This window comes from Cetorhinus maximus, chromosome 15, assembly GCF_964194155.1.
Source record: "Cetorhinus maximus chromosome 15, sCetMax3.hap1.1, whole genome shotgun sequence".
Classification (NCBI taxonomy): Eukaryota; Metazoa; Chordata; class Chondrichthyes; order Lamniformes; family Cetorhinidae; genus Cetorhinus; species Cetorhinus maximus.
The window spans coordinates 91488316-91513995 of record NC_135893.1 but is presented as its reverse complement, the minus strand read 5'-3'; the positions used below and the strand labels follow the sequence as shown (position 1 = coordinate 91513995).

The window sequence follows — 25680 nt, the reverse complement described above, 5'->3', positions numbered from 1 at the left end:
CTGGGATCACGGAGCTGGATTTAATCAGCCTGACGGGGATCTCACCCACCAGTTGGGAAATTGGCAGGGAATCCCTGTCTGTTCAATGAGGGAGGCCCAATGGCACTAAGTGCCCGCCAGGCGGTTAATTGACAACCGTTGGGCCTTCCCCAGGAGTAAGGACTCCAGCAGTGGAATTCCCTCCCACCGAGAGCTGCTGATCAATCAGAGGCCAACAGCTCCTCATTGCCATCAGTGCTACTGGGTGCAGTGGCAGCTGCTGTCAATTCACTCACCAGAGGCCTGGGATTGTCGAGGGTCCCCAGACCAAAGGTGAGTGAGGATGGGATGGGAATCGTGGGTGGGAGATGCAGGCAGGGAGGACGGGGGAGTAGGAGACAAGGTCAGGGGTTGGCTTTCAGTGCAGCACTTCTTCTCTGCGCCCCCATACCCCTTCCCCCCACACCACCACTTCCCAAAGCTGAATTGGGCAGAGAGTGCCTGATAACGAGGGATCTCCTGGGAGGCCGCTGGGTTTGCTGGGCAGCTTTCAGGGAGCACAGGAAAGCCATGTGACTACCATTTAATCCCTGATCCACCACTGAATTGTGGAGTGCTCAGGGATAATGGTTGCCAGTGACTCATTAATGAGCCTAACTGACATTGTGCTACTGGTGGACAAGAATCCAACATCAGAACCTTCTGCCCTCTGACTTAATTGGCCAGTGGGGGTGGAGATTTTGCTGTTGCCAGGAAATAATGCGGGGCCTTTCCCGTGATTAAGTGGGCCTGTCCACCATGGTTCCTGCCACAATAGGCTGCTTAAAATCCGGCCGATGATCTTAATCGTAACTACATCGTTCCTGACAGTTATAAAGATAAACGGAGTAAACTTTGCATTCTTTTACATAATTCATGCTGTTTTTCTCTCCTACAATGTGGAGTCACTATGCTCTGTGTTGTTCCCAGTTGAGAAGGTGTACAAGGCAGTCTGCAACCAGAATTCTGGCTGTGCCATTCTGTTTCTCTGTCCTCCTGATTGGAAGATCATTTTAGACATTTTCTTGCATGCAAAGAATGTGGTAGAGAAGCTAGTTGTTGTTAAAAGAAATATTTTGATATCAGAGCAGCTTTCTTAATACATCAGTATTTGAACCACAGCACCTATCAAGCTAATAAGTCAGGAAGAAAAACAAACACTTTAATAATAACACCTTTATGGTACAAATGGGAAAAGCAATGGGCAAGTGTGTAATGTTAGTTATATTTCAATGGCGATAGATTCCTGATGGTGCAGGCCAATGTGACTCCATTGATGGGTTTCTGTTAACCATTGTGAGGAGGTTCTGCTGCCACTCTTCAGTTTCTTGTAACACTTACAATATGGGGAAAATCTCTGCCCTGTCACTGCTTTGTCTTGCACATTAGAGGTATGTTGCAGTGCACCATTCCGGTTATCACTGCATTGTACAAAACATTGGAGGGCTGTTTCAGTGCAACTCTGCTTAAATCTTCATTACTGTAACTTAAGAAACAGACGCTAAGAATCATTGTGTTTGAAGTTGGAGTTATTTTGAGAAGCAAATCAGAATGAATTGAAAATGGGATGCAAAGTCATAATGTTTCTGCTTATATCTGTCTGGATCTTGTTAAATGCAGTTACTATAGATAGAGGAAATTGTACATGACTTCCTTTGTTCCTGGATACACTAGTAATTATGTTATCCCTTTGAACATTTAATATGCTAATTAAAATTGCTTCTACAGTTGCAGTAACATGTATAAATAAGTAACAGTATGCATGAGTAAATTGCATTTGAATAAGCATTTAACAATGCAATGGAGGACAAAGAAATTAACTAAACATTCAGAATTTTAGCAGTGTAAACTTTCACTAACTGCGTGCTTTTGTAACATATGCAAAATTGAAATAGCTGATTAATGTTTCAGTGAAAATGTGTGTCTGAAAGTGTGCTTTGAGTTGCAAAGATAACTGGGGTGCCCAATTGTATGCCACCAGTACGGCTAACTAGCCAGATGAATATGGGCTAGGCCAAGTTGAAACTTCTGCAAATGTACCTCATGTATACTGACCATTTAAGCGTTACAAGAAAACATTAATACACATTTTGAACTTTGTAGTCAGCAGATTCCAGATTCAACAAATTGAGAATTAAGAACCAATAATAACCGATACAGTTTATGATTGTCCAATTAAACAGCTAAAGTTGACATTAGAATTTAAAGGCTAGAATTTTCCTGTCGGCGTGCGGGGTCAGGGGCACATGTAAAATGACGCACAGTGACGTCGGGCGAACGCCCCGACGTCACCGCGCGCCATTGCGACATTTCGTTGGTTGGGTGCGCGATGATATCCGTTGCGCACCCGCCATTAATTAACGGGCCACTTAAGGATCTTGAGGCGCCAATCAACGGTGATTTTTCAGCACCCGTGCGATCTTCAGGTCGGCACATGCGTGCAACAGGCATGCGGGTAGGACACATTCGTATAAACCTCATCCACGGGCAGGATAAGAGGGCTCAGTGGGGCCACGGGTGTGCTCAGTCAAATACTGTTTTTTCAAAGTTACTGATACTTGCCCGTGTGATCTGCAATACTTCAAAACGCATATCAGCTGCTCTGTCTGGTCTCACAACCTTCAGTTCAGCACTCTGTAGTGAGGAATCTTCTTTGGGCCTGCAGGTTTCAGGAAGCCTTCCCTTAGCCTGGGAATGGGAGCTGAACTCTCCACTGGAGGCACCACCTCAGAAGAAAGGGAGGGCTAGAAGGGGGAGGAGGCCAGGAGTGACATTCAGCCTCCAGGGGAGCCACCTTTGGGAAGATAGGCACAGACACAAGGGGTGCAGAGCTAAGAGGTAGTCCAAGGCAGAAGGGGCCGCAGAAGACGACACTAATTTGCTGCTAGGGTATACAGGCAGCAAAGCAGCTACCTCAATACGTCTGAAGTGCAGTGCCGAAGGAGGCTCCATCTCTCAAGGGAGACAGTCAACTATATCTGTCAGATGATTGGGCCTGAGATCTCTGCGAACTGTGTGGGTGGACACCCCATGCCAGTGGCTCTAAAGGTCTCAGCTGCCCTCAACTTCTATGCCTCTATCTCCTTCCAGGTGTTGGTGGGTTATCTCTGCGGTGTCTCCCAATCAGCTGTCCATACTTGTATCAAACAGGTTACAGATGCTCTGTTCAGGCATGCATTGACCTTCATCCACTTCCATTGGGACCAGGCAAGCCAGACACAGGGAGCCAGAGGCTTCATGGCCATTACTGGCTTCCCCCACATCTAGGGTGCAATAGATGGCACACATGTGGCCATCAAGGCACCAGCAGGTGAGCCCAGTGCCTTCGTCAATAGGAAGGACTTTCACTCCATGAACGTGCAGATAGTGTGTGATTACAGGATGCTGATTTTACAAGTCTGTGAGACTGTGCAAGGTACCCAGGCAGCTCCCACAGCGCCTACATCCTGTGCAAGGTCCCCAGTCTTCGCAGCCTCGCCGGATGCAACGGTCACTGGCAGAAGGGCGGAGGAGCTGCCGCCCTCACCCGGAGCACCCTGAGAGGAGCCCGCAGAGACAACAGGCAGCTTCTGCACTGATGTGAGGTCGCTTTGGACCTCCATGCTTACCGTGGATGGATGGGCACCGAGCTGACCCAATGTGGGAGACCATCTCCCACATTGGCACTGACCAGCTGAGGTCAATGCTGATGTGAGGGCTTGCTGGTCCAAGCGCATCCCCAGGAAGCCCTGATTGGTCTCCTGGAGGAGCCTCTCCACGAGAGTAACCACTCTCTCTATAGAGGACACATGGCGCTCGGCTCATTGCTTCGGCGATAGTCCGCATAGACTCCTCCACCACGGACACCAAGCCAAGCATAGCCTCATGTACTTCCACCAGATGCTCCCGCGCACCCTGCTGCACTTTCTGCGTTTGCTGTGTCGCAGACAACTCCAGAGGCACATCATCAGGCACCGACTGAGCATGTGCTTGGTGCCCTGCAGTCCTCCAACTGCTGGCACTATGGGCACTCTCTGTCTCTGCCAGCTCCTCCAGCGACTGTGAAGTGCCCTCACCGCTGTGCCCCGGGACACTAGCTGATGTTCTAATTCCCACTGAGGTGCTAGCATCTGCGCTGGTGCCTGCCTGGCAGAGATGGTGTGATGCTGGTGAGTCCGTGACTTCAGGGCCCTCAGGTGTGAGAGGGGGCCCCTGCTGCTCCTCCTCCCAGCCCTGCTCCGCTGATGCTGAAAGGAAGAACAAACACATTGGATCAGTTAACATGGAGACAATGTCAATGTGCATCCCTGTCCCCCAGATCATTATGCGCTCATCCTTTCATAAGCAATGGTCAAGCCATGTTGCAAAATTCAATCACTGAACATTCAGCACTGCCATGGCTGTTGGGAGAACAATGGTGACCTCACTGCTGGGCAAACATATCTGCCCGTGGCACCCCAGCCTCACCAACACCGGTGGACCTGGGCGCATGGCGCCTCTCCAAATCTAGGGACTCCTGCTCAAAGCAGCTGAGAATCGCCAACTGGGCCGGTCATCCGCCAGTTCTCACCCGCTCGGCGACATTATGTCCATTCTTCTCCTGAAAAGGAAACAAGGAGCATTGATTAGTGCTACTTGTACCTGGACTCTCTTCGCAGATGGCCCACCCCAACCAGAGTGGGACATTGCAGGGCTTCAGTGCCTCCTCACCCCGCTGCTGCCGAACACTCACACAAAGATGCTAGGCCTGTCTCCCACCACCCACCTCCCCAACCCCTTGGCCAAATGCTGTCTAGATCACATTAGGCACCACATGGTCTAACCTTCGATAGCAAGGAGGCGCAAGCACGTGGAGTGCAGAGGACAGCAGATCGATCGGTGCCACGCCACCTTGAAGCACCCCTCCCAGCATGTCATCACCCTGACTTTGACACGTCCTGGAGTTCCAGCACTGCGCAGCTCCTCCAGGTTGCCCCCAAAACAGTATATGTGGGTCTCAGTGTACCACATGCTGTGGGTGCAGAACCCATCTCTTCACCACCCTCTGAGGGTGACCTCGGCATGGGCAATATCTGCTGGCCCATCCAGCGAAGGACATATACTGCCAGTGATTAAATGCAGTCACTACACTCAGACTTTGGGGTTGGGGGGCGCCAGGGGGGAAAGCCTACCTGTTGGGTTAAGTGACCAATGCCAACATGGTACTCACCCTTCCTGAGTGCAACAAGTAATTGAAGCGCTTGCGACACTGGATCCAGGTGCGCTGCACCACGTCGCGGGAGCTCACTACCTCTGCCACCTCCTCCCAGGCACGTTTGGTCATGTGGGCGGGCCTCCTCCTCCCATCCTGGGGTACGAGCACTTCCCACTGTGCTTCCATCTCCTCGAGGAGGGCAGCAAGGCAATCATCAGAAAAATGAGGAGCACAGTGCTCCCCTGCCCTAACCTGCTGCCTGGCCTGCTCACCAGCAGCGCTCTGGGGAGCCCTTCCACTGGCCATGATTCGCAGCCTTTGAAAGGCTGCAGCCACTTTTTAAAACAGGCCTCCGGGTCGCCATTGGAACCGGCAGTCATTCCAGTTGCACCGCCACCCGCCCACTCCTGCTGTCCTCGGGAGCCGCGATTCATGTTGAGCAGGCCTTATTGGCCTGTCTGCGTAAAATGGCAGCGTGGACCCGATCGCGGGAGGCGATCGGATTTGCGCCCACTCCCGCACTACCCGCCCGACAGGCAGAAAATTCTGCCCAAAGTAAAAAAGCTGGAACTAAAATTTAGCCCATTGATTAAAAATATATAAGAAGTTTCTGTTCTTCTGTTAATCATTGATGTTAGATGTAATTTTAACCATTCTAGAGTGGTTAGAAATCTAACTCAAGGGTTCTACAAATCTCTTTCATTTCCTTTAAAGCAATTGACTCTTCGGGTGTCTGAGCCATTTGGTGCAAAGCTGTTCTACAGTAATCAGTTTTAGGAATTATAATTCCATTTCCTTGCAAATTATCAGGAACCAATGCTTTAATGTAAAGAAATTAAACATTCTAAAATTTAAAGGGCTTGTTGATTTCATTACCAGATGTGATCATTGCTACTATGCCACATGAGGGGACATGTCAGGGAAATTTTTTTAACATTTGTATTAAAAATTTTAATTCCAAACCGATCTCCCTGAGGCAGCACTTAGCCTCAGGGAGTTCTGTGTGCTCTTTCGCGCGCATGTGCGGAAGTGCGCACTCCCGGCTGAGGGAATCCCCCTCCCCCCGCCTGCACAGGGAGCGCATAGCGCTTCTGAGTGGATGTCACGCTGGGCGGGCCTTAATTGGCCCGCCCACATAAAATGGCGGCATGCCCCCGATTGGGGGCGCCAATCAGAGGCACACCCACCTGCGCCCACTCCCGCACTTTCCCCCCCAAAGGGGAGGAAAATTTTTCCCATACAACCAATTTCAAGGAAAAAAGATCGAGGAAAGTGAGATTTAAGTGTATTATGCACAAACATACAAGACTGAGTTTGGTGACGCCACAACTACAGAAGGCCCACTCACCTCACATTCAGTTGCAGTGCCTGTGACGTCATTGTAAGTGGCAATGGCTTGGGCCTGCGGTAGACAGAGCAGTGCAGGTATAAACCCGCATTGCCACAGCTGACAGACGCACAACCACGATGCCAGCAGTGGAAGAAACTGTGCATGTGCCTGTGGACAGACTGGGTGCTGAGTGTGTATACAGCTTCAGGAGTTAGTCTACTTACAATACACCAGATTTTTCTTGACCTCTGATGCCATACTTCGAGAAATACACCCGCATGCACAGTGGCTCATCCTCATGGCTTCGCTTCCCCGACTCCAGCAGGGAACAGTAGGTGCAAGTATTGGTGACTACGTTAATTCACGAACTTACGCCCAGAATTTGAGGTGCAGTGTAACCAAATTCATGATTCATGTATTCTTTGGCGATTTCTTTCTTTCTTATTTCTCCTGCCTGAGATCCATGTTGTTTCTGTTTCTTTTGAAGACATTTTTATACATATATGAAATTTCCTTTTTTGTTTATGTTATAAAAAAAATTTACTTTCTCATATGACTAGGAGGAGCACTCTTGCTTCGGCCTGCCCACACAGAAAGAGCTTGCAAATTTCCTTTTATTATCGCGCCCTCCTTCCCGATCTCAAGACCCCTGCAGAATGACCCTGGTGGCCAATCCTGCACCTATTGGCCTCCTCAAAGGGCAGGTCCAGGCCACATGAATTTTTACAGCTTTCCGTGTACCTCCTGGCTAGCACAGACAGGAATTGACCATTTGGATTTAAATGAAGTGCAGGAGTGAGCACCCCAGTCTTATTTCTGGAACAATGATTGATTTTCTAACTCACACAAATACTATTATGACACAGCCGGTGGTAAAGACTGAGTTGTTCAAATCCCAGAGAGAAAATTGAAACAACTGTCGTTACCCATTTTTGCAATTTGTATGTTTCGAGATGCAGGCTTTGAATTCAGTAATAATAAGACCATTGAGTCTCAAGAGGTTTATTTTTTTATAAAACTAAATAAACATTTATCAATATAAGAAGAATTGTAAGCACATACATATGTCTACAAAATTACTACTATAATAACTACAAAAATTCCCTAATTAATCTGACTCAGCTAGACTCCCAGTAAAGCTCATAAATCTCATGGATTTAAACAGACACCTGGCAGAGCACATCCTGGACAGTTGCATTCAAAATGAGTTTCTTTCAACTTGTAGACAGCAGCTTAAGGCTTCTCACACTTGTTGGACCATAAAATGCCTCTGCCTTACCCACAATCTCCTTTCTCCTTTATACATATCCTTCTCTTTGAATGTAAATTTTCGGTTGTATCACTAGGCTTTTACCTTTACCTCTTCTAACAATAACATCCTTTCATCCACCAATTATATTGCTTGGTGTCTTCTAGCTAGGTGCAAGTTTCACCCATTTTTTTGAATGGTTTATTTGAAAATGCAAATTGTCTCCTTGACACCTATGTTTCTAAACTTCCCCATGTTTATTTAATTACCATTTCAAACCTACCTCATTCTATACATCAACGCCTCGAGACCAACTGGCTTTAATCCAATTAAGACACACACACATAGACACAGACACCAATAAACTCTATTTTAAATTAATTTACAATAACATTGTAGACATTAATATCTCTTAATGCCATCCCCTCCTTATCCAAAAATAAACCATCCTAATTTGAAAAGATGGCTTCATTTTTAATAACCCATCTTTCACTATCTCCTATAGTTACTACACTATTACACTACGAGATGCATTTATTAACATAATATATATACAAATCCTTGGTATCAGCAGAAATCATTCCAGTTCAGTGGCCAGGTTTTAAAATGTCTAATTTTCCCTTTAAGCTTCAAACTCTGATAATGCATCTGCAATCAGATTCTCTCAACCATGGATAAGTATTATCTGTAGATTAAATGGTTGCATTAATAAACTACATCTGAATAGCTTTGCACTTTTGTCTTGAAATTTGTGCAGAAACTTTAAAGGATTGTGGTCTGTATAAACGATTGTTTCTGATTAATTGTTTGCCACATAGATGCAAAATGCTGCAATGCCAACACCAAACCCAACATCTCCTTTTCAAACATTGAATAGCTTCTCTGCTGTGCATTCAACTTCCATGAAACATACCCTGTTCGTTTTTCAATTCCAGTGTCATCTTCTTGTAACAGTATGGCCCCAATGCCTATATCGCTTACGTCAACGGCCAACTTAAATTGCTTGGTGTAATTGTGTACTGTGAAAACTGGTGTGGTAGTTAATACGGTTTTCAAACTACCAAATGCCTTCTGACACTCCAGTGTCCATTGAAACTTCTTGTTCTTTTTTAATTGTTCAGTCAGTGGAGCAACCACACTGCTAACATTTGGTACAAATTTCCGCTGAAACCCACTCATGCCCAGAAACCTCAAAACTTCTAGTTTTGTTGTAGGCACTGGGAAGTCCACGATAGCTTTGACTTTCACATCTCTTGGAGTCACCTTACCAGGTCCAATGGTATGGCCTAGATACGTAACTTGTGCTCTTGCAAATTCACTTTTAGCCAAGTTCATCACCAAATTAGCTTCTTGTAATCGAGTAAATAATTCTTTCAGATGCTGTAAATGCTTATCCACGTCTGACTGAAAACTATTAAGTCATCAATATAAACAGCACAATTGCTTAGACCGGCAATTACGTGTTTGTCAGTCTTTGAAATGTCGCCGGTGCATTCTCAATACCAAATGGCATGACTTTAAACTGATATAGCCCATTTAGCGTCACAAAAGTTGATATCACCCTTGCTCTCTCTGACAACGGTTCTTGCCATATCCTTTCAGCAAGTCAATCTTTGTGATAAATTTAGATTGCTCCAGTGCAATCCTCCAACCGTGGTACATCACCACATTCACCTTTCGATTGTCCACACACCGTCTTTGTGTCCCATCTGGTTTCGGTACCAGTACAATAGGCAAACTCTAGTTACTGCAACTAGACTCAATGATATCATTTTGAAGCATGAAATCAATTTATTTCTATCCTTGTGATAACTTTGCTGGATTTAATCTATAAGGATGTTGCCTTATCGAAGAGCAAACTTCTAAAAATACATCATATACAGCTAAATCTGTCCTCCCCAGCTTATTCCCACAAATAACTTTGTGTGATTGCAATAGCTTTTCCAAATCACTTTGACACTTGTCTGGAAGGTAACTCAATTTTACATTTAAATTTTCAAGTACCCCTCATTATCCAATTTGATTAAAGGAAAATCAATTTCAGAGTCCTGCATTTCTACCCCTTTCTCATCATCCACTACCATTAGTACCTCCTTTTGGTCCTTTTCCCTGTCAAAGTGCTTTTTAAGCATATTTGCATGATACACCCTTTGCTTCTTTCTTCTATCTGGAGTATTTATTAAATAATTTACTTCACTCAATTTCTTTTCAATCCTGTAAGGCCCATTAAACCTTGCCTTTAATGCATCACTCAGTACTGGTAGCAGAACTAGCACTTTCTCTCCAGCAATAAAACTGCGAGCTTTAGCTTTCTTACCTACCTTCACTTTCATCACTCGATGTGATATCTTTAAGTGTTCCCTAGCCAACTGACATGCTCTGTCTGATCTTTCTCTGAAGTTTGATACATAATCCAGGATAGTAGTTTCTGGATTTTGACCCACCAATTTCTCATAAATTAATTTCAGTAGTCCCCTTACCTCATGACCATTAAGTTGTTCAAAAGGGCTAAAACCAGATAATGCATGAGGAGTGTCTCTAATAGCAAATAACAAGAATGGAACTACCCTATCCCAATCCTCTGAATAACCTGGACAGTAAACTCTCATCGTAGTTTTTTAAAGTTTGATGCAATCTTTCAAAAGCTCCTTGTGATTCAGGATGATAAGCTCTTGACTTAAAGTGTTGTATCCCCAAACTGTTCATCGCTTCCTTAGCTGTGACATAAAGTTTGAAGCCTGATCTGATTGTATTTCTTTAGGTAAACCATATCTTGTAAAAAAAATTAGTTAACTCTTCCACAATCTTCTTGGTTGTAATATTTCTTAAAGGTATCGCTTCAGGAAACCTGGTAGACACACCCATTATTGTCAGTAAGTACTGATTTCCACTTTTAGTCTTAGGGAGGGTTCCTACACAATCAAGCATGACACTAGTGAAAGGTTCTTCAAATGCTGATTAAAGGTGCTGGCTTAATCACTGCTTATGGTTTCCCTATCGCCTGACATGTGTGACATGTTCTATAGAATTTGACTACATCCCTACGCAATCCTAGTCAATAAAAATGTTTCTGTACTTTTGCCTGTGTCTTTCTAATTCCTAAATGTCCCCCCATTGGAATTTCATGAACAATCCTCAGAATCTCATCTATATATCCTAATGGAATAACAATCTGATGTACCTCCCTCCAGCTTTCATTTGCTGAGACATGATCCAGCCTCCATTTTCTCATTAAAATATCACCCTTAAGGTAAAAACATTTGGGAATACATTTTGCTTCTGTTTCCGAGTAAGCTTTCTGATATAACTGTTTTAATTGTAAATCTTCCTGCTGCAACTGAATTAACTGTCTTGAGTTAAACACTTCAGCTGAATTGCCCTCTCCTGTCTCTTTCTGAACAACGTTATCAAACACAGTGCTTGCTATTTGGATTTCAATACCTTCTTCCGGCCTTTGAACTTCCTCTCCTACTTGTTTTTTTTTACTTCAACCTGTGTGCCTGTGATCTCATCACACAATCTGGAAACAATCCAGGATGCTCCTCTTCTAACAGCTCTGTTGAAAACACTTCTACAGGCTGCTTGACCATTATAGGCATCACCCTCATTTGTGATCCAGCTATATCATTACCCAGAAAAAATTGAACCACTGCAATGGGTAATTTTTGCACCACCCAACATTCACTTAGCTAGTTTTCCACTTACTCCCTAAATTTACCTTCTACAATGGAATAGGTTCAGCATCTCCATGAACCCCACTTATTATCACCTGTTCCTGCCTTACTCCCTCTGAACAACAAATGCTACTATCCGACAACATTAAGTATTGACTAGCCCCTGTATCTCTTAAAGTTTTAACATCTTTACCTGCTGCACCCTGTACACATGGAAAGACTTTCCCTTCACACACACAATTTTTAAACATTTCTGCAATCTGCACATCAGAATTCTCTTGGGTATCTGTGAACGCACTCCCCCTTCTTTCCCTATCACTGATTCTCCCTGTTTTACTTGTTCACAAATCACTGTTTTTTCCTGTGCCTGAACCTCAGAACCCACAGTACTTTTACTTCCAGAACTTATCTGCAGCCCAATAATTCCAACAGATTTTCCCTGCAATTTTCAACACACTGACTTCATGTTCCCCATTTTATTTCAATGAAAACACCTCAAATTTTGAATGTCACTTCTACCCTAAGCACCTTCCTTTTTATTCTGAAAAAAAAATTTACTGGGAATTTCCAGTTCCTCCTTCTCTTCCCTGACTACCTCCCTTCCTTTCACCTTCCCACTTTCTATCCTTTTCAAATTTAAAAGGGTGACGATAAAAAGGTTTAGCTCTATGCACTAACTCATAATCAATAGCCATCACTGCTGCTTGTTTTACAGAATCGACCCTCTGTTCCTCTACATAAGCTCTCACTACCGAAGGGACTGAATCTTTAAAATCTTCCAAAAGAATTATTTCTCTACAAGCTGCATGTGTTGTCTCTATTTTTAATGACCGCATCCACCAGTCAAAATTAGTTTGTTTTACTCTCTCAAACTCAATATAAGTTTGCCCAGGCTGTTTTCTCATATTCCTAAATTTCTGTCTATATGCTTCAGGAACCAACTCATATGCACTCAAAATAGCCATTTTCACTATATCATAATTCATTGACATTTCTTCTGATAGTGAAGCATATACCTCATGCGCTCTACCCACCAACCTGGATTGTAACAATAAGGTCTAGTTCTCCTGTGGCCATTTCATCTGTTTATCTATCTTCTAAAATGAAATAAAGAATGCTTCAATATCCGTTTCCTCAAACTTTGGAAGAGCTTGTACAAATTTAAACATCTCCCCATTGGGTTCTACTCAGGTGATAAGTCCTTCCTCACCGCTTGGTGTCTCTTTCTTTATCTGCCAACATTTTCAGTTGGAATTCTCTCTTGTTCTCTTTTCTCCTTCTCTATCTTCACAATTTCTAACCCCCTTTCCTATTTTCTTTCTCTCTCCTGTCTTTCTACCTGTTCCCTTTGGAATGTCCTATCTCTGTCCTTTTCTTCCAAGTCAGTCGTTTTCAGTTGCAACTGAATTTGAGCCCATTCTGATGATCCACCCCTTGGAGAACTCTGTCTGTCAAGTATTCCTTCCAATTATAAATGCTGTGCTATCACTTCAATTATGTCTGATTTCCTAACATGGTAACCCCAATCATAATTTATCCACCAACTCTGTCAACTTATTCTTTTATTCTTTTTGTAACTGAACCAGAGTTATATCTTCTACTCCCAGACAAGTCTTAGCAATTACCAAAGCCATCTTGCAGTCTCACCACTTCGAAAATACCTCAAACCTACTCCTTTGAATTCAAATTGTTTCTTGTACTTGTAGCCTTAAGATTTACTAATTCCAAAAAAATTCAAGGAATTACAAATATATCCCACAAAGAACCCCCAATTATTATGACACAGGCAATGATAAAGGCTGAACTGTTCAAATCCCAGAGAGAAACTTGAAACAACTGTCATAATCCATTTTTGCAATTTGTATGTTTTGAGATGCAGGCTTTGACTTCATTAGTAATAAGACCACCAAATCACAAGAGGTTTTTTATAAAACTAAATTAAACATTTATTAATACAAGAAAAATTGTAAGCACATAAGCACACATGTCTTCAAAATTACTACTGTAGTAACTACAAAAATCCCTTAATTAATCTGACTCTCACCTAGACCCCTGGTAAGGCAACAGTAAATCTGATAGATTTAAACAGACATCTGGCAGAGCACACCCTGGACAGTCGAATTCAAGATGAGTTTCTTTCAGCTCTGGGTCCTTACGGACAGCAGCTTGAGGCTTCTCACACTTGTAGGATCTTAAGATGCCTCTGCCTTGGCCACAATCTCCTTTCTCCTTTATACATATTTTTCTCTTTGAATGTAAATTTTCCATTGTATCACTAGGCTTTTAACGTTACCTCTTCTAACAATAACATCCTTTCATTCCACCTATTTTATTAATAAGCTGAAAAGGAATAAACACATTGCTTGGCGCCTCCTAGCTAGGTGCAAAATTTTGCCCATTCTTTTGAATGGTGTATTTAAAAATGCAAATTGCCCCCATGACACCTATGTTTCTAAACCTTCCCATGTTTATCTGATTACCTTTTCAAATCTACTTCTTTCTATACATCAAAGCCTCTAGACCAGCAGGCTTTAATCCAATTAAGACTCACACACATACATACACACACATAGACACAGACACCACTAAACTCAAATAATTTCCAATAACATTGTAGACATTAATATCTCTTCATAGCACTACTCTCTTATCCAAAACTCGCCAGGAGTTGAAATTAGGCATTCGGTCTTTTATAGCTAAACAATACAGATGAATGTGGCTGTCCTTAGATTTCTATTTCAAAATTGGGGATTGCTTTTAATCTTATCGTATAAAAAACACTTAGGCCATTGATAATGTAGTATAAGGGTCTGGTATATACAGGATTAATGTGGGTCTCTGAGTACAGTACCGCCCGCACAGTGGTGCAAGAAGGCACATGACCCAGACTTAGGGTCAGTGTGGTGTTGGCCAGAGATGTGTTAAGATCTAGATATGGAGATAGTTCCTTATCTGTACCCTTTACTGTATACATGGGCTGAATCTTCCGGTTGGCGTACGGGGCAGGCCTGACATGCCGACGCGTAAAGTGACGTGTGATGATGTTGGGCGTGCATCCCAATGTCATCGCGCGTCATCACGATATTTTGTTCGGCAGGCGTGCGCCAGAGTTGGCTGCACGACCACCGAAATGTCAACGGCCTATTAAGGCCATTAAAAATGTAATTGAAGTGTTTAAGAATGCTGCCATCCAACCTTAAGGCTGGCGGGCAGGTGAAAACCCCAAGCAGCCTTCGCGTTTTTCAGGAAACCTCATCCACAGGCGGGACATGTTTGAATAAATGTTTACATCATTCATTGAAGTTTTTTATTATCTATTTGATCTCCCTGAGGCAGTTCCGTGCCTCAGGGAGATTGAAAGAGCACAGGCCCTGACTCTCCCTCCTCCCCCCGCCCGCACAGGGAGCTCTGAGTGCTACCGGCCGTGCATTACGCTGGGTGGGCCTTAATTGGCTTGCCGCGTAAAATGGCGGCATGCAGCCGATCACGGGTGGCGATTGGCTCCACTCCCGCCCCCACCTGATCCTGCCCAGCCCGCCCACCATTGGAAAAATCCAGGCCATAGTTGCAAGAAGTTAATAAAGACTTACTGTTAACATACAGAAGACTACAAAGACTTACTTGACAGATATGTTCTGTAACCAACACCATTACAGCAGATGAATTTGTGATATTGATGGTTTAGACTATCCAAACTGACTTATCCAAACTATGGCTGGTTAAGTCCTGACTTTTTAAGAACCCAAACACCAAACAAAATGCAGGTTTAACTTTATCCTGTACTGCTTCTAATTTTATTATATCCTGAAGCCTGGCAGGATAGCTGTGAAACAGCTTTTGGAACATGTTGTTTGCAATTCCAGGAACTATGCCAACTTAATAACTCCCCAGTGTCAAGACTATAACACATTATAAAGCCACAGCATTAGACACAGGTAGATCAAATATTTTTTTCTAAGAAATGTATAAGCTTGCAAAGTTGGTTCAGTTGTGTATGCATCAGTCCTTTTAATTGATTTGCATAACTGTTTCTACAAATCACAATAAAATGTTATTTTCTTAAATGTACCAAATTTTACTAATTTCAGAGCACCTGGCAGAAAGGGCTAAGGATGGGGTTGGGGATGTGGGGGGTGTGCGAGGGGCTAGCATTTTATGAGGAAAGGAGATTTGAAGTTACCCCCTTTTGTAAAGAATCCCTGGGGGCATCCACAAATCTTTAGGTTGAGTGCTGGTATCATCTGTCCCAATCACACACCAGCACCCACAGGTCAGCTGCCACTGGCATTTCAAGGGTCTGGTGCTACTACATGCCAAAACCACCATTTTTCTCTGAGCTTAAACTTTATCAGTGATAGTGGTTGTGGGTTGACATTTTCCAGCACTGACGCTGGGATTTTCAGGCTGTGGATTGAACATATATCTTGTACTGTTTAGTACTATTTTCCTTGTAGCAGCAGAGAGTTGCTGTCTTTTGAAGAATCTCCACCGCAAATATACAATTCATCTGTCTCCATAAAAATTGTCAGCTCCTTTTAAATGAAGAAGTTACAATAATTGTATCAGTGTTTCTTGACAAAAAGTGCTAAGGCTAGCTTTATAGCAGACTGGTCTAAAAGGATGATTTATTCTATTGTAAACCGAAAGGCTTTTGTACTCTTACTCAGAATCGTATAGCATGATCTTAAGGCCCTTTTTTCCTAATTACTCACGTATGAATTTTTACTGAATAAGATTAAGTCTGCCAACTTTTTCCTTGTGTAAACATCAGGTCAGCAAATAAGAGTAATACTATTACCATTTTGGTTCATGGGTTTCGGATATTGAAATAAATCCTTTATAAATGGACAGGTTTAGAACATTTTGTTTGCTTCTGTTATGTTTTGACTTTAAACAGACAGCATCTCTTATTCCTTGTCTTTTCAGGTTCTTGTTCAAAATGTTCAAATACACATTTGCTTTTACATCCTTGAGTTATTTGAGATTACAAAGTGATGCAGCAAGGCGTTCCTTTCAATTCTGAGAATCGCATTTAATTCCAACCTGGACATTTGTAGTAATAGATTTTTTTTTCACTTGTTAGTCCCTCAGTGAAATTTAGTTTTAGTCTGCCTGCATCTACCTGTCTGGAGATAATGACAGATGTGCCATATACAGCATGAACTGGGAAGAATTACTCATGATCATATTAAAGTACTTATCAACGCTGCCCGTCCAACCTTAAGGTTGGCGGGCAGGCGAAGAGCCCAAGTGGCCTTCACGTTTTTCAAGAAACCTCATACACGGGCGGGATGAGGTTTACTGAAGGTTTTATTAAATAAATAAATAATTTTTGCACAATTCATAAACAAGTCTCAGCTCATGTAACACTGTCACATGACGGGACATGTCTAAATAATTTGTATCTTTCTTTATTTAAAAATTTCAATATGAACTTGGGACAGGTTTTTCCAACGCGTAAAATGACACGGGGATATGTTGGGCGTGCGTCTCGACATCGCCCTGTGTCATTTAGATTTTCAGTTCAATGGGTGCACAGCTGAATCGGCTGCATGCCCGCCAAACTGTCAACGGTCTATTAAGGCCATTAAAAAACTAATTAACCTGATTGATGGACCTGCCCATCCAACTTTAAGGTTGGCGGGCAGGCCGGGAGCCCAGGCGGGCCTCAGAAAAAGCATGAAACTTCACCCACAGGCAGGATGAAGTTTCATGAAGGTTTTTAAATTTTTATCAAATGTTTGAATAAAAGTTATGGACATGTCCCAACTCATGTGACAGTGTCACATGAGGGGACATGGCAGGGAATTTTTTTATTACCTTTTATGTCAGCTTTTGAATCAGTGCCGATCTCCCTGAGGCAGCACTTTGCCTCAGGGAGATCTGTAGAGTGCACTCCCGGCTGAAGGAATCCCCTCCCCGCCTGCACAGGGAGCACATAGCGCTTCCTGGCGGACGTCACACTAGGTGGGCCTTAATTGGCCCACCCACATAAAGTGGCAGCGCACCCCCATCGGAGGCCTGCCTGCCTGATGAGGGGAAAATGTTGCCCTTAATCTCCTTGAGGCAGTAGGGAGATTTCTGTGCTCTTCTGTGCGCATGCGTGAAAGAGCGCAGGCCCCAACTCTCCCTCCCCCCGCCTGCGCAGATAGTGTTGAGCGCTACCAGCCATGCGTCCCTTTGGGGGGGCCTTAATTTGCAAGCCCAAATAAAATGGTGGCTCGCAGCCGATCGTGGGTGGTGGTTGGTTTCACACCCGCCTGCGCCTGCTCCCGACCGGCCCACCCGACATACAGAAAATTGTCCCTAGTATTTTGGTTCTATTTGTGTATTGCAGTGTGTGAAAACAGAATTTTCTGATTTTAATTCATTACCATTTAATTTGTAAGCCAACCTAGCTCCTACCTAATTAATTTATTACTCAATGGTTTAGATTTTATTCTCACAACTCACATCACATCTATTAGCAAGCATTGAGTAATTCACATTACCTATATTTTAAAGGATGCTTTGATCATTTAAGCCTGAAATTGCACTCTCTTTAAGGGAATTCTATATCTAGCCTGTAGATTCTTATTTGTCACAACGACGAACCATTACCAATAAAAGCCTGGAAGTGCAAAAGTTCTTCTTTGGTTAGTGGTTCTGAGTAGCTGTCACAAACTAAGAAAACAAGATGTTTGAACAAGTTGAATTCACATTTGTGTAGCTAACCAATAGTACAGCTATTAAAAACAACTGTGTGCAATCCACATATTAGTGCCAGTCTCAAATTTTCTCTATTGTAGTAGGAAAAGGCAAAGTGCAAATATTCACATGGACAGTAAGGGGAATGCATCAGCCTGATTGGTATTAAGTATATTTATTAAATGAGCAAAGCATGTAAGTTCAATGGAGCATAGCAACCTTGAAAACAAATTGCTACAGAGTTGAAGGGGGACTACATTAGTTTTAATGAAACAGTGTTAATGAGTTATGGGGCTAGTGTTGTCATAAAGGAAATTTTTCAAGTAGGTCGCATTCTTGGAATAATTTGCACTGAAATATCTCCATGTCTGGGAATAAGTTCACACTGCAGCAGATGCTAAAGCCTTTTCTGAACTCGTATTTTGAAAATGTTCTTAATTTCACATAAAGTTTTGTGAGGCAACGCAATTATAGCCTATGCTAGAAGATTTCTGCGCACATTATTATGCCGTCACTTAATGATCACATATGACATTCCTTTCTCTTTTATTTTACTAGAAGCTTATTTGAAATAAAATGAATGGATCTATGATGTTGCTAAAATAAGAGTCGGATATGTTTCGAGCGTTCATATGACAACATTGCCAACTGTAAATCCCTGATCACTTTGAGTTGATTGTCATTGCCAAATATTTGTGTAATATGTCATTGCCCCTTTAAATAGCAATCATATTGTTGTAGATTGAACATTATAGAAATATCTATCATTGCATTTTGGTACTTTTCATAGAACAAAGTTTAATTAAACATTTTCTACCAAACCACAGGGATACAAAAAATCGCTTGAGTCTGTCATTAAAGTTATTTTAATTGAAAGGAAAGTTAGACTATTCACTAATTGTGCATTTGCATTTCTGTATTTTTCAGGTATGAGAATACTAGTGACTTTACTACTAGATACTTTGCCTATGTTAGGCAATGTCCTTCTTCTTTGTTTTTTTGTCTTCTTTATATTTGGAATTGTTGGAGTGCAGCTGTGGGCTGGGCTGCTAAGGAACAGGTGTTTTTTTGAAGACAGCTTTGCAATGTAAGTACACCCTCTAAAATCACTTAAACTGCATAACAGTTTTTCTGTGATTAAAATTTTTTTCTGAAAGATTTGAATTTCTAATATAGATTGAATTATGGTAGACTAATGAAATATACTACTCACTAAAATCATTCATTACTACACTGACCTAAAATCTATCTGACTTAATCCTGCCTCAAATAATCCTTAAAGTAGGTGGGAAGCCTCATTTGATTTATTTCAGTATTTTCTGAATGTTGCTTGAAAAGCAGTTAAAATATATGTAAGGTTAATAATAAGGATAATAAAGTATGAACAGTCGGATGCTGCATTTGATATTGCATGATTTGTACATCCTAAGTATGATACTTCTTGGATTATGTGAATTTCACCCTCTACATAAACCCATAATGGATTTGACCTTGACAGCAACGTTAATGTAAACATTGTTCTGATCGCAAGAAAAACAAAATCCAAAATTCGAGTTATCTACTGAAAGAATGAAGCCACAAGATTCCACAGTTTAAAACAGAAGAATTTTTACTATACAAGAGTCAAACAAGGCAAACACTAAATACTTTCTTAAGTAATTTCCAATACTCTAATTTGTGCTAATTCTGGTTTTAAGCATGAATTAACAGACAAATTGTGGTCGATTATAAACTATAGATTACACATTAAATGGCAGGCAGAACTAAGACAGATCTTATGAATTGGCTTGGCAATCTACTCAGCCTATATGTCATCAATCTCAGTCACAAAGTCCTTCAAAACTATGTCTTCCTCATGAAGAATTTCAGCTCCTCTTTTTCTAAGACTAGTCTGATTCCCAGCTGACAGCAGCACACAAACCATCTGAGTTCCATGGGCATGGTCTTCACCAAAAATGGCACACATCTACAGAACCTCCTCAACCTGGTCTGGATGGTGTAGATCCAGAAACAGCTGCAGCAACTAGTTATTTGCTTATTCTCAGCTTTTGGATCTAACCTCTGTCTTCTCCAGCCAACCTGTACTATACCAGTGGACTCATCAACTTCTACTGACCTCAGATGGTTCTGTTTCCTTTCATATAGTTTCAACCAGAAGTTTTGATTTCCAGTCTCTGTTTCCTTCGCAACGAGGGTGGGGGGTGGTGGGGGGGGGGGGGGGCGGGGAGGGGGGGGGTCAGTTTCCTTTCTCAGTTTCCATTTTTAATTAGGGTCTGTCTCAAAAAAATAGAAGATATACCCACTGATCTCATCACAACATTGTGAAAATTTTCAATTATTTACATTTACGTGTCTGAAGTGATATACCTACAGGCATTGCTGTGAGCTTTGGAAGAAGCTGCAGCATGAACTTGAATACAACCATCAGAAAATGCCCACTACATGTGTGGTGACATGATCTAAAGTGCTTCACTTGTGCTAATCAGGTTATTTATTACAAGAGGACACAAGCCACTAGATAATGGCCTGGACTTTGCAGTGGTAATGTTAGTCAAACTGTCAGTATTCACCATCATTACTTCACTGAAATGGACAGCAACTTCTGTTGTCCATACATGTGCTTCATAATGTGGAAATCCAGAATTTGCTGTCAGTGATTCTACATTTTTCTAGGGGGTGTGCTGTTTAGGTGCCCATACTCCAGACTGCAATCTGTGGGAAATCAAACGAATTGAAAAAATTTTTCACTCTAACACTGTTGGTCTCACTGTATAAAAAAACCCTTGGAAAAAGTGAAAGTGTATTAATTTCATAATTACTAATAAGCACCTTTGCTGCCCCTGAAACGCTAGTGTTATATTTATATATGACAAATTTCTTCATAACGATAACAAAATAAGTCCATATTTTTTAAACAAACTTTTAAATCTTTAAAAATCTTTATTCTAGCTTAATGTAATCATTTATTTTGTCTTGGAAAATTTAAATTAAAATGAAGAATATTAGATGCTTTTAACTTCCTGGTTTGCTGTGATTATGAGTGACTGCCTACCTGCTTGCTGACATCGCTACTGCCAAGAAATTGCCTTGACTGCTATCCGGAAAGGGAAATCCACATCACACAGATCATTTGTGGGCCGCTTTCTTTCAGATCAGTGGCGAGCACCCTTGTTCCACTGCTGCTTATAAAATATAAGCCAAAATGTCTTTTCAAACAAGCCACCAGCTCTGAAATTCTGTGGGAATTGTACAGTTGCTTTTTTATGTCTCATTGTTACTGTGATGGTTTCTCTGCTCTCTGAGTGGCTGTGAGCACCCTCCTGAGTTTCAGGGCCACTTTCAAATAGGAGACACTGCTCACCAATCTTGAGCATGATCCAATGTGCTTTGAATAAATTAATTGTAGTGCACATGTTGAACTCCTGACTTATCTCCTTGCCCCTCCCTGCAAGCACCATTTCTAACTTTTGCCCACTTCCCATTTTTTGCAAGTGTTCCCAACCATATTATTGCAAACTCAGCCAAGGGGGCTGGGAGTGGCATTGAGAAGAGATTGGGACCTGCTTTTGTGCACTAGCAACTTGGGAGTCATCTCAGGCAGAGCCACTGGGTAAAAACAGGGTGGGAAAAATCAATGCACATGGCTGACAAATTGTGCTTAGCGTGACCTCATTATAACAAACATCCTCTTCCACCAGGAGAACAAATACAAAACCGCATAGAGGCTTCCTAGATCAAAGCATTGGCACTTTCTGGATTATCTCATTGTTCAGGTCAAATACCCAAGTGATGTCTGTATCACTCGATCTATTTTGGGGACTGATGCCTGCTGGTCAGATCATTGGCTTTTTTGGTGGTTGATGAACATTTAACTAGCACCAAGACATCGCAAAGCCCAAAAGCCCAAGAGGAAGAAGATCAATGACTCAGCTCTAAAACAGCTTGACCGAAGAGAGAAATTCCAAATGCAACTTGGGCTGATAACAAGTAACATTCATGCCACACAAGTGCCAGGCAATGACCATTTCCAACAAGAGAGAATCTACCCATCTCTCCTTGACTTTCAATGGCATTATCCCATTGCTGAATCCCCCACTATTCATCCTGGGGGTTACCATTGATCATAAACCAATGCACCAGCCATGTGGCTGGAAGAGCAGGTCAGAGGCTGGGAATTTTGTTCAGGAACTCACCTCCTGACTCCCCGATGCCTGTCTACCGTCTACAAGGCACAAGTCAGGAGTGTGATGGAATACTATCCACTTGCCTCAAGAAGATTGACACCGCCCAGGTCAAGGCAGCCTGCTTGATTGGCCCCCCATTCACCACAATAAACATTCACTCCCTCCATCACTGATGTATAGTGGCAGGAGTGTGAACTGTCCACAAGATGTCCTACAGCAACTCACCAAGGCTCCTTCGACAGCACCTTCCAAACCTGCAACCTCTACCACCTAAAAGGACAAGGGCAGCAGACACATGGGAACAATACTACCTGCAAGTTCCCTCCAAGCCAAGCACCATCCTGATTTGGAACTATATTCCCATTCCTTCACTGTTGCTGGGTCAGTATCCTGGAACTCTCTTCCTAACAGTGCTCTGGGTGATCCTACAACACATGGACTGCAGCAGTTCAAGAAGGCAGCTCACTACCACCTTTTCAAGTGCAATTAGGGATGGGCAATAAACGCTGGCCTAGCCAGTGACACCCAGATCCCATGAACAAATATAAAAAAATGTTCTTCAGAAGAAACCAGATTTTCATTAGAAGCCTCTTAATGGGGACATTTATGATTGAGATGTTTAAACATTTGTTTATAGAAACTATTGTTTCTTTTCAGTGAGTATCTTTAAATTATATGCATCAATCCTGCTGACCAATTACAGGTAATATTAACCATCATAAGTGTAAATGTCTCTACCAGACTTGTATTCTGTAATCAGATGGCATACACTGGTTCCACTGATCTCCTTAAATTTGGGAGAAGATTCTAGGAATTTGTTTCGTTCAAAGTACTTCACCTCCTTTATACAAAGACTTGCATTTTAAAGCACCTTTCACAAACCAGAATGAAAAACAATAAAAACTGGGAAATAAGAATACTGGTCCGAACTTGTCTTGTATACCTTAAAATGGAACATCGGTAAAAGCTGGGAAATAAGAGTAATGGTCCGAACATTTTTTTTTTCTTTTGGGAACCTGACGACATCTCAAAGCGCTTTACAGGCAATGAAGTGTAGTCACTGTTGTAATGTAGGAAACATGGCAGCCAAATTGCGTCGAGTAAACTCCCACAAACAGCAAGGTGATAATGACCAGGTAATTTGTTTTTGTGATGTTGATTGAGGGATAAATATCAGCCTGGACACCAGGGATCAATCCCCTGCTCTTCTTTGGAATAGTGCCAAGGGATCTTTTACTTCCACTTGCCAAGGGATACTTGCCTTTATTAGCCGAGGCATAGAATATAAGAGCAAGGAGGTTATGCTGGAAATGTATAAAACGCTGGTTAGGCCACAGCTAGAGTATTGTGTGCAGTTCTGGAACCCGCATTATAGGAAGGATGTGATTGCACTAGAGAGAGTGCAGAGGAGATTTACCAGGATGTTGCCTGGGCTGGAGAGTTTTCGTTATGAGGAGAGATTGGATAGACTGGGGTTACTTTCCCTGAGCAGAGGAGATTGAGGGGGGACATGATTGAGGTGTATAAAATTATGAGAGGCATAGATAGGGTAGATGGGAAGGAACTTTTCCCCTTGGTGGAGGGATCAATAACCAGGGGGCATAGATTTAAGGTAAGGGGCAGGAGGTTTAGAGGGGATGTGAGGAAGAATTTTTTCACCCAGAGGGTGTTGGGAATCTGGAACTCACTGCCTGAAAGGGTGGTAGATGCAGAAACCCTCATAACATTTAAGAAGTATTTGGATGTGCACTTGGGATGCCATGGCATACAAGGCTATGGGCCTAGTGCTGGAAAATGGGACAGGAATAGTTAGGTACTTGTTTGATTGGCACAGACTCAATGGGCCAAAGGGCCTTTTTCTGTGCTGTAGACCTCAATGACTCTATGACCTGAGAGAGTATTAAACAGATCCAAGCCAGGTGGTGCAGTACAAAACAAGGCATAGATCATGCAGCTGATCGTGGGCGGCAATCGGTTACGCACCCGCCCGCTCCTGTCCAACCCCCCAGACGGAGAGAAAATCCTCCCCTTAGTAACAAACTCCAGGGGAGGGATCATAGTGGCCAACCGATACCAAAGCATTGCAGGTATCAGTTGGTTTATGACCAGCCCTGTAGGATAGCACTCGGAGCAGCCCTGTCCAGCATCCTAGTGGTGACTTTGGCCTCAGACTGTTGCCAGTTTGGGATCCCTCAGCAGGGCTAAGATAGACCCCTGAAGAATGGAGATGGCAGGTGCTCCAGGGAAAAGGTTGGAGCTCCTCCAGCAGGGAGTCCATCCGCCACTGACCGCCCAAAAGTCTGGAACATTTTCCCCAGTTGGTCCTCGCGGAGGATGTAGATTTGTTGGCACGAAATCCCGACAACCTCCTTCGCAAGAGGCGCAGGAAAGGCTCCACGCAAATGGAATATAACTGGCCAGACATGGGGCAGCCCTGACACATTCCTTCCCCCAGAGCAAAGTGGGGTGGGGGGGTGGGGGGCGCATCAAGGAGCCATTAACCTTAATTAGACACTGTGGTAGCATACAGAAGTCGGATATGGGCGACAAAATACGTCCCAAACCCACTGCTCACAGAGTCCTGAATAAATATTTGTGATCCGCTCTGTCAAATGCCTTTTCTAGATCAAGGGACAAGAAAGCGGCCAACAGACCAGCCCTCTGGGAATAATGAAGGTACCAGACTAGATGGATGTTGTCATAGATGACCACTCCAACCATGTAGGACTGGTTGGAGTGGTCATGTGGTCCAGCACGGTGCACAGACGAGAAGACATGGCCGTGGCGAAGATTTTATAATCCGTACTGAGGAGGGAGACTGGATGCCAGTTTAAGTAGGCAGAGATCCACCCTCTTGGGCAGCAGGACAATGATGGCCCTGCACCATGAGACGATGACTCTCTTTATACATGCTCTCAGTCCTTAATCAATCAGTGCCCATCGCCTGTGTATCTTTAACAACATAATCAACCAACCATTACCAAAGGTTTAATGTCTCATCCAAAGGATGGAACCTCCCTCAGTACTGGCATATCAGCTTAGATTTTAGTGCTCACGTCCTGAAGTGAAACTTGAACCTTCTGAGTTGAAGGCAGGAGTGCTACCCAATCAGCAACTGCTGACATATTAGAAAGTGATCCTCTTACCTGAACCTCTTTCGATGTGTTTCAAAAAAACAATTTTGCTGCTGTCACGGCTACCTTTGAGTAATTAAATCAAATCTATGGTTGAGATATAATTAAAACTTTTTAAAATAGCCTCTTAAGTATTTCGGGGAAGGGTAATTTCCTTTACAAAAATTGGTTTGGAAATAAAGTAGTTCTGCAACATTTACTTCCCTCTATTAAGCCTAAAGGCACTGCTGT

General features: G+C 42.8%; 1 protein-coding gene across 1 annotated transcript in view; it reads left to right on the top strand.

Annotated features, from left to right (window-relative positions):
• cacna1ha (calcium channel, voltage-dependent, T type, alpha 1H subunit a) overlaps window positions 1–25680 on the top strand; it is a 610320-nt gene that overhangs the window by 298515 nt on the left and 286125 nt on the right. Inside the window, exon 6 of the mRNA XM_078558934.1 lies at window positions 19059–19218. Within this exon, the coding sequence (XP_078415060.1) occupies window positions 19059–19218 (160 nt within the window). The remainder of the gene's footprint in view (window positions 1–19058; window positions 19219–25680) is intronic.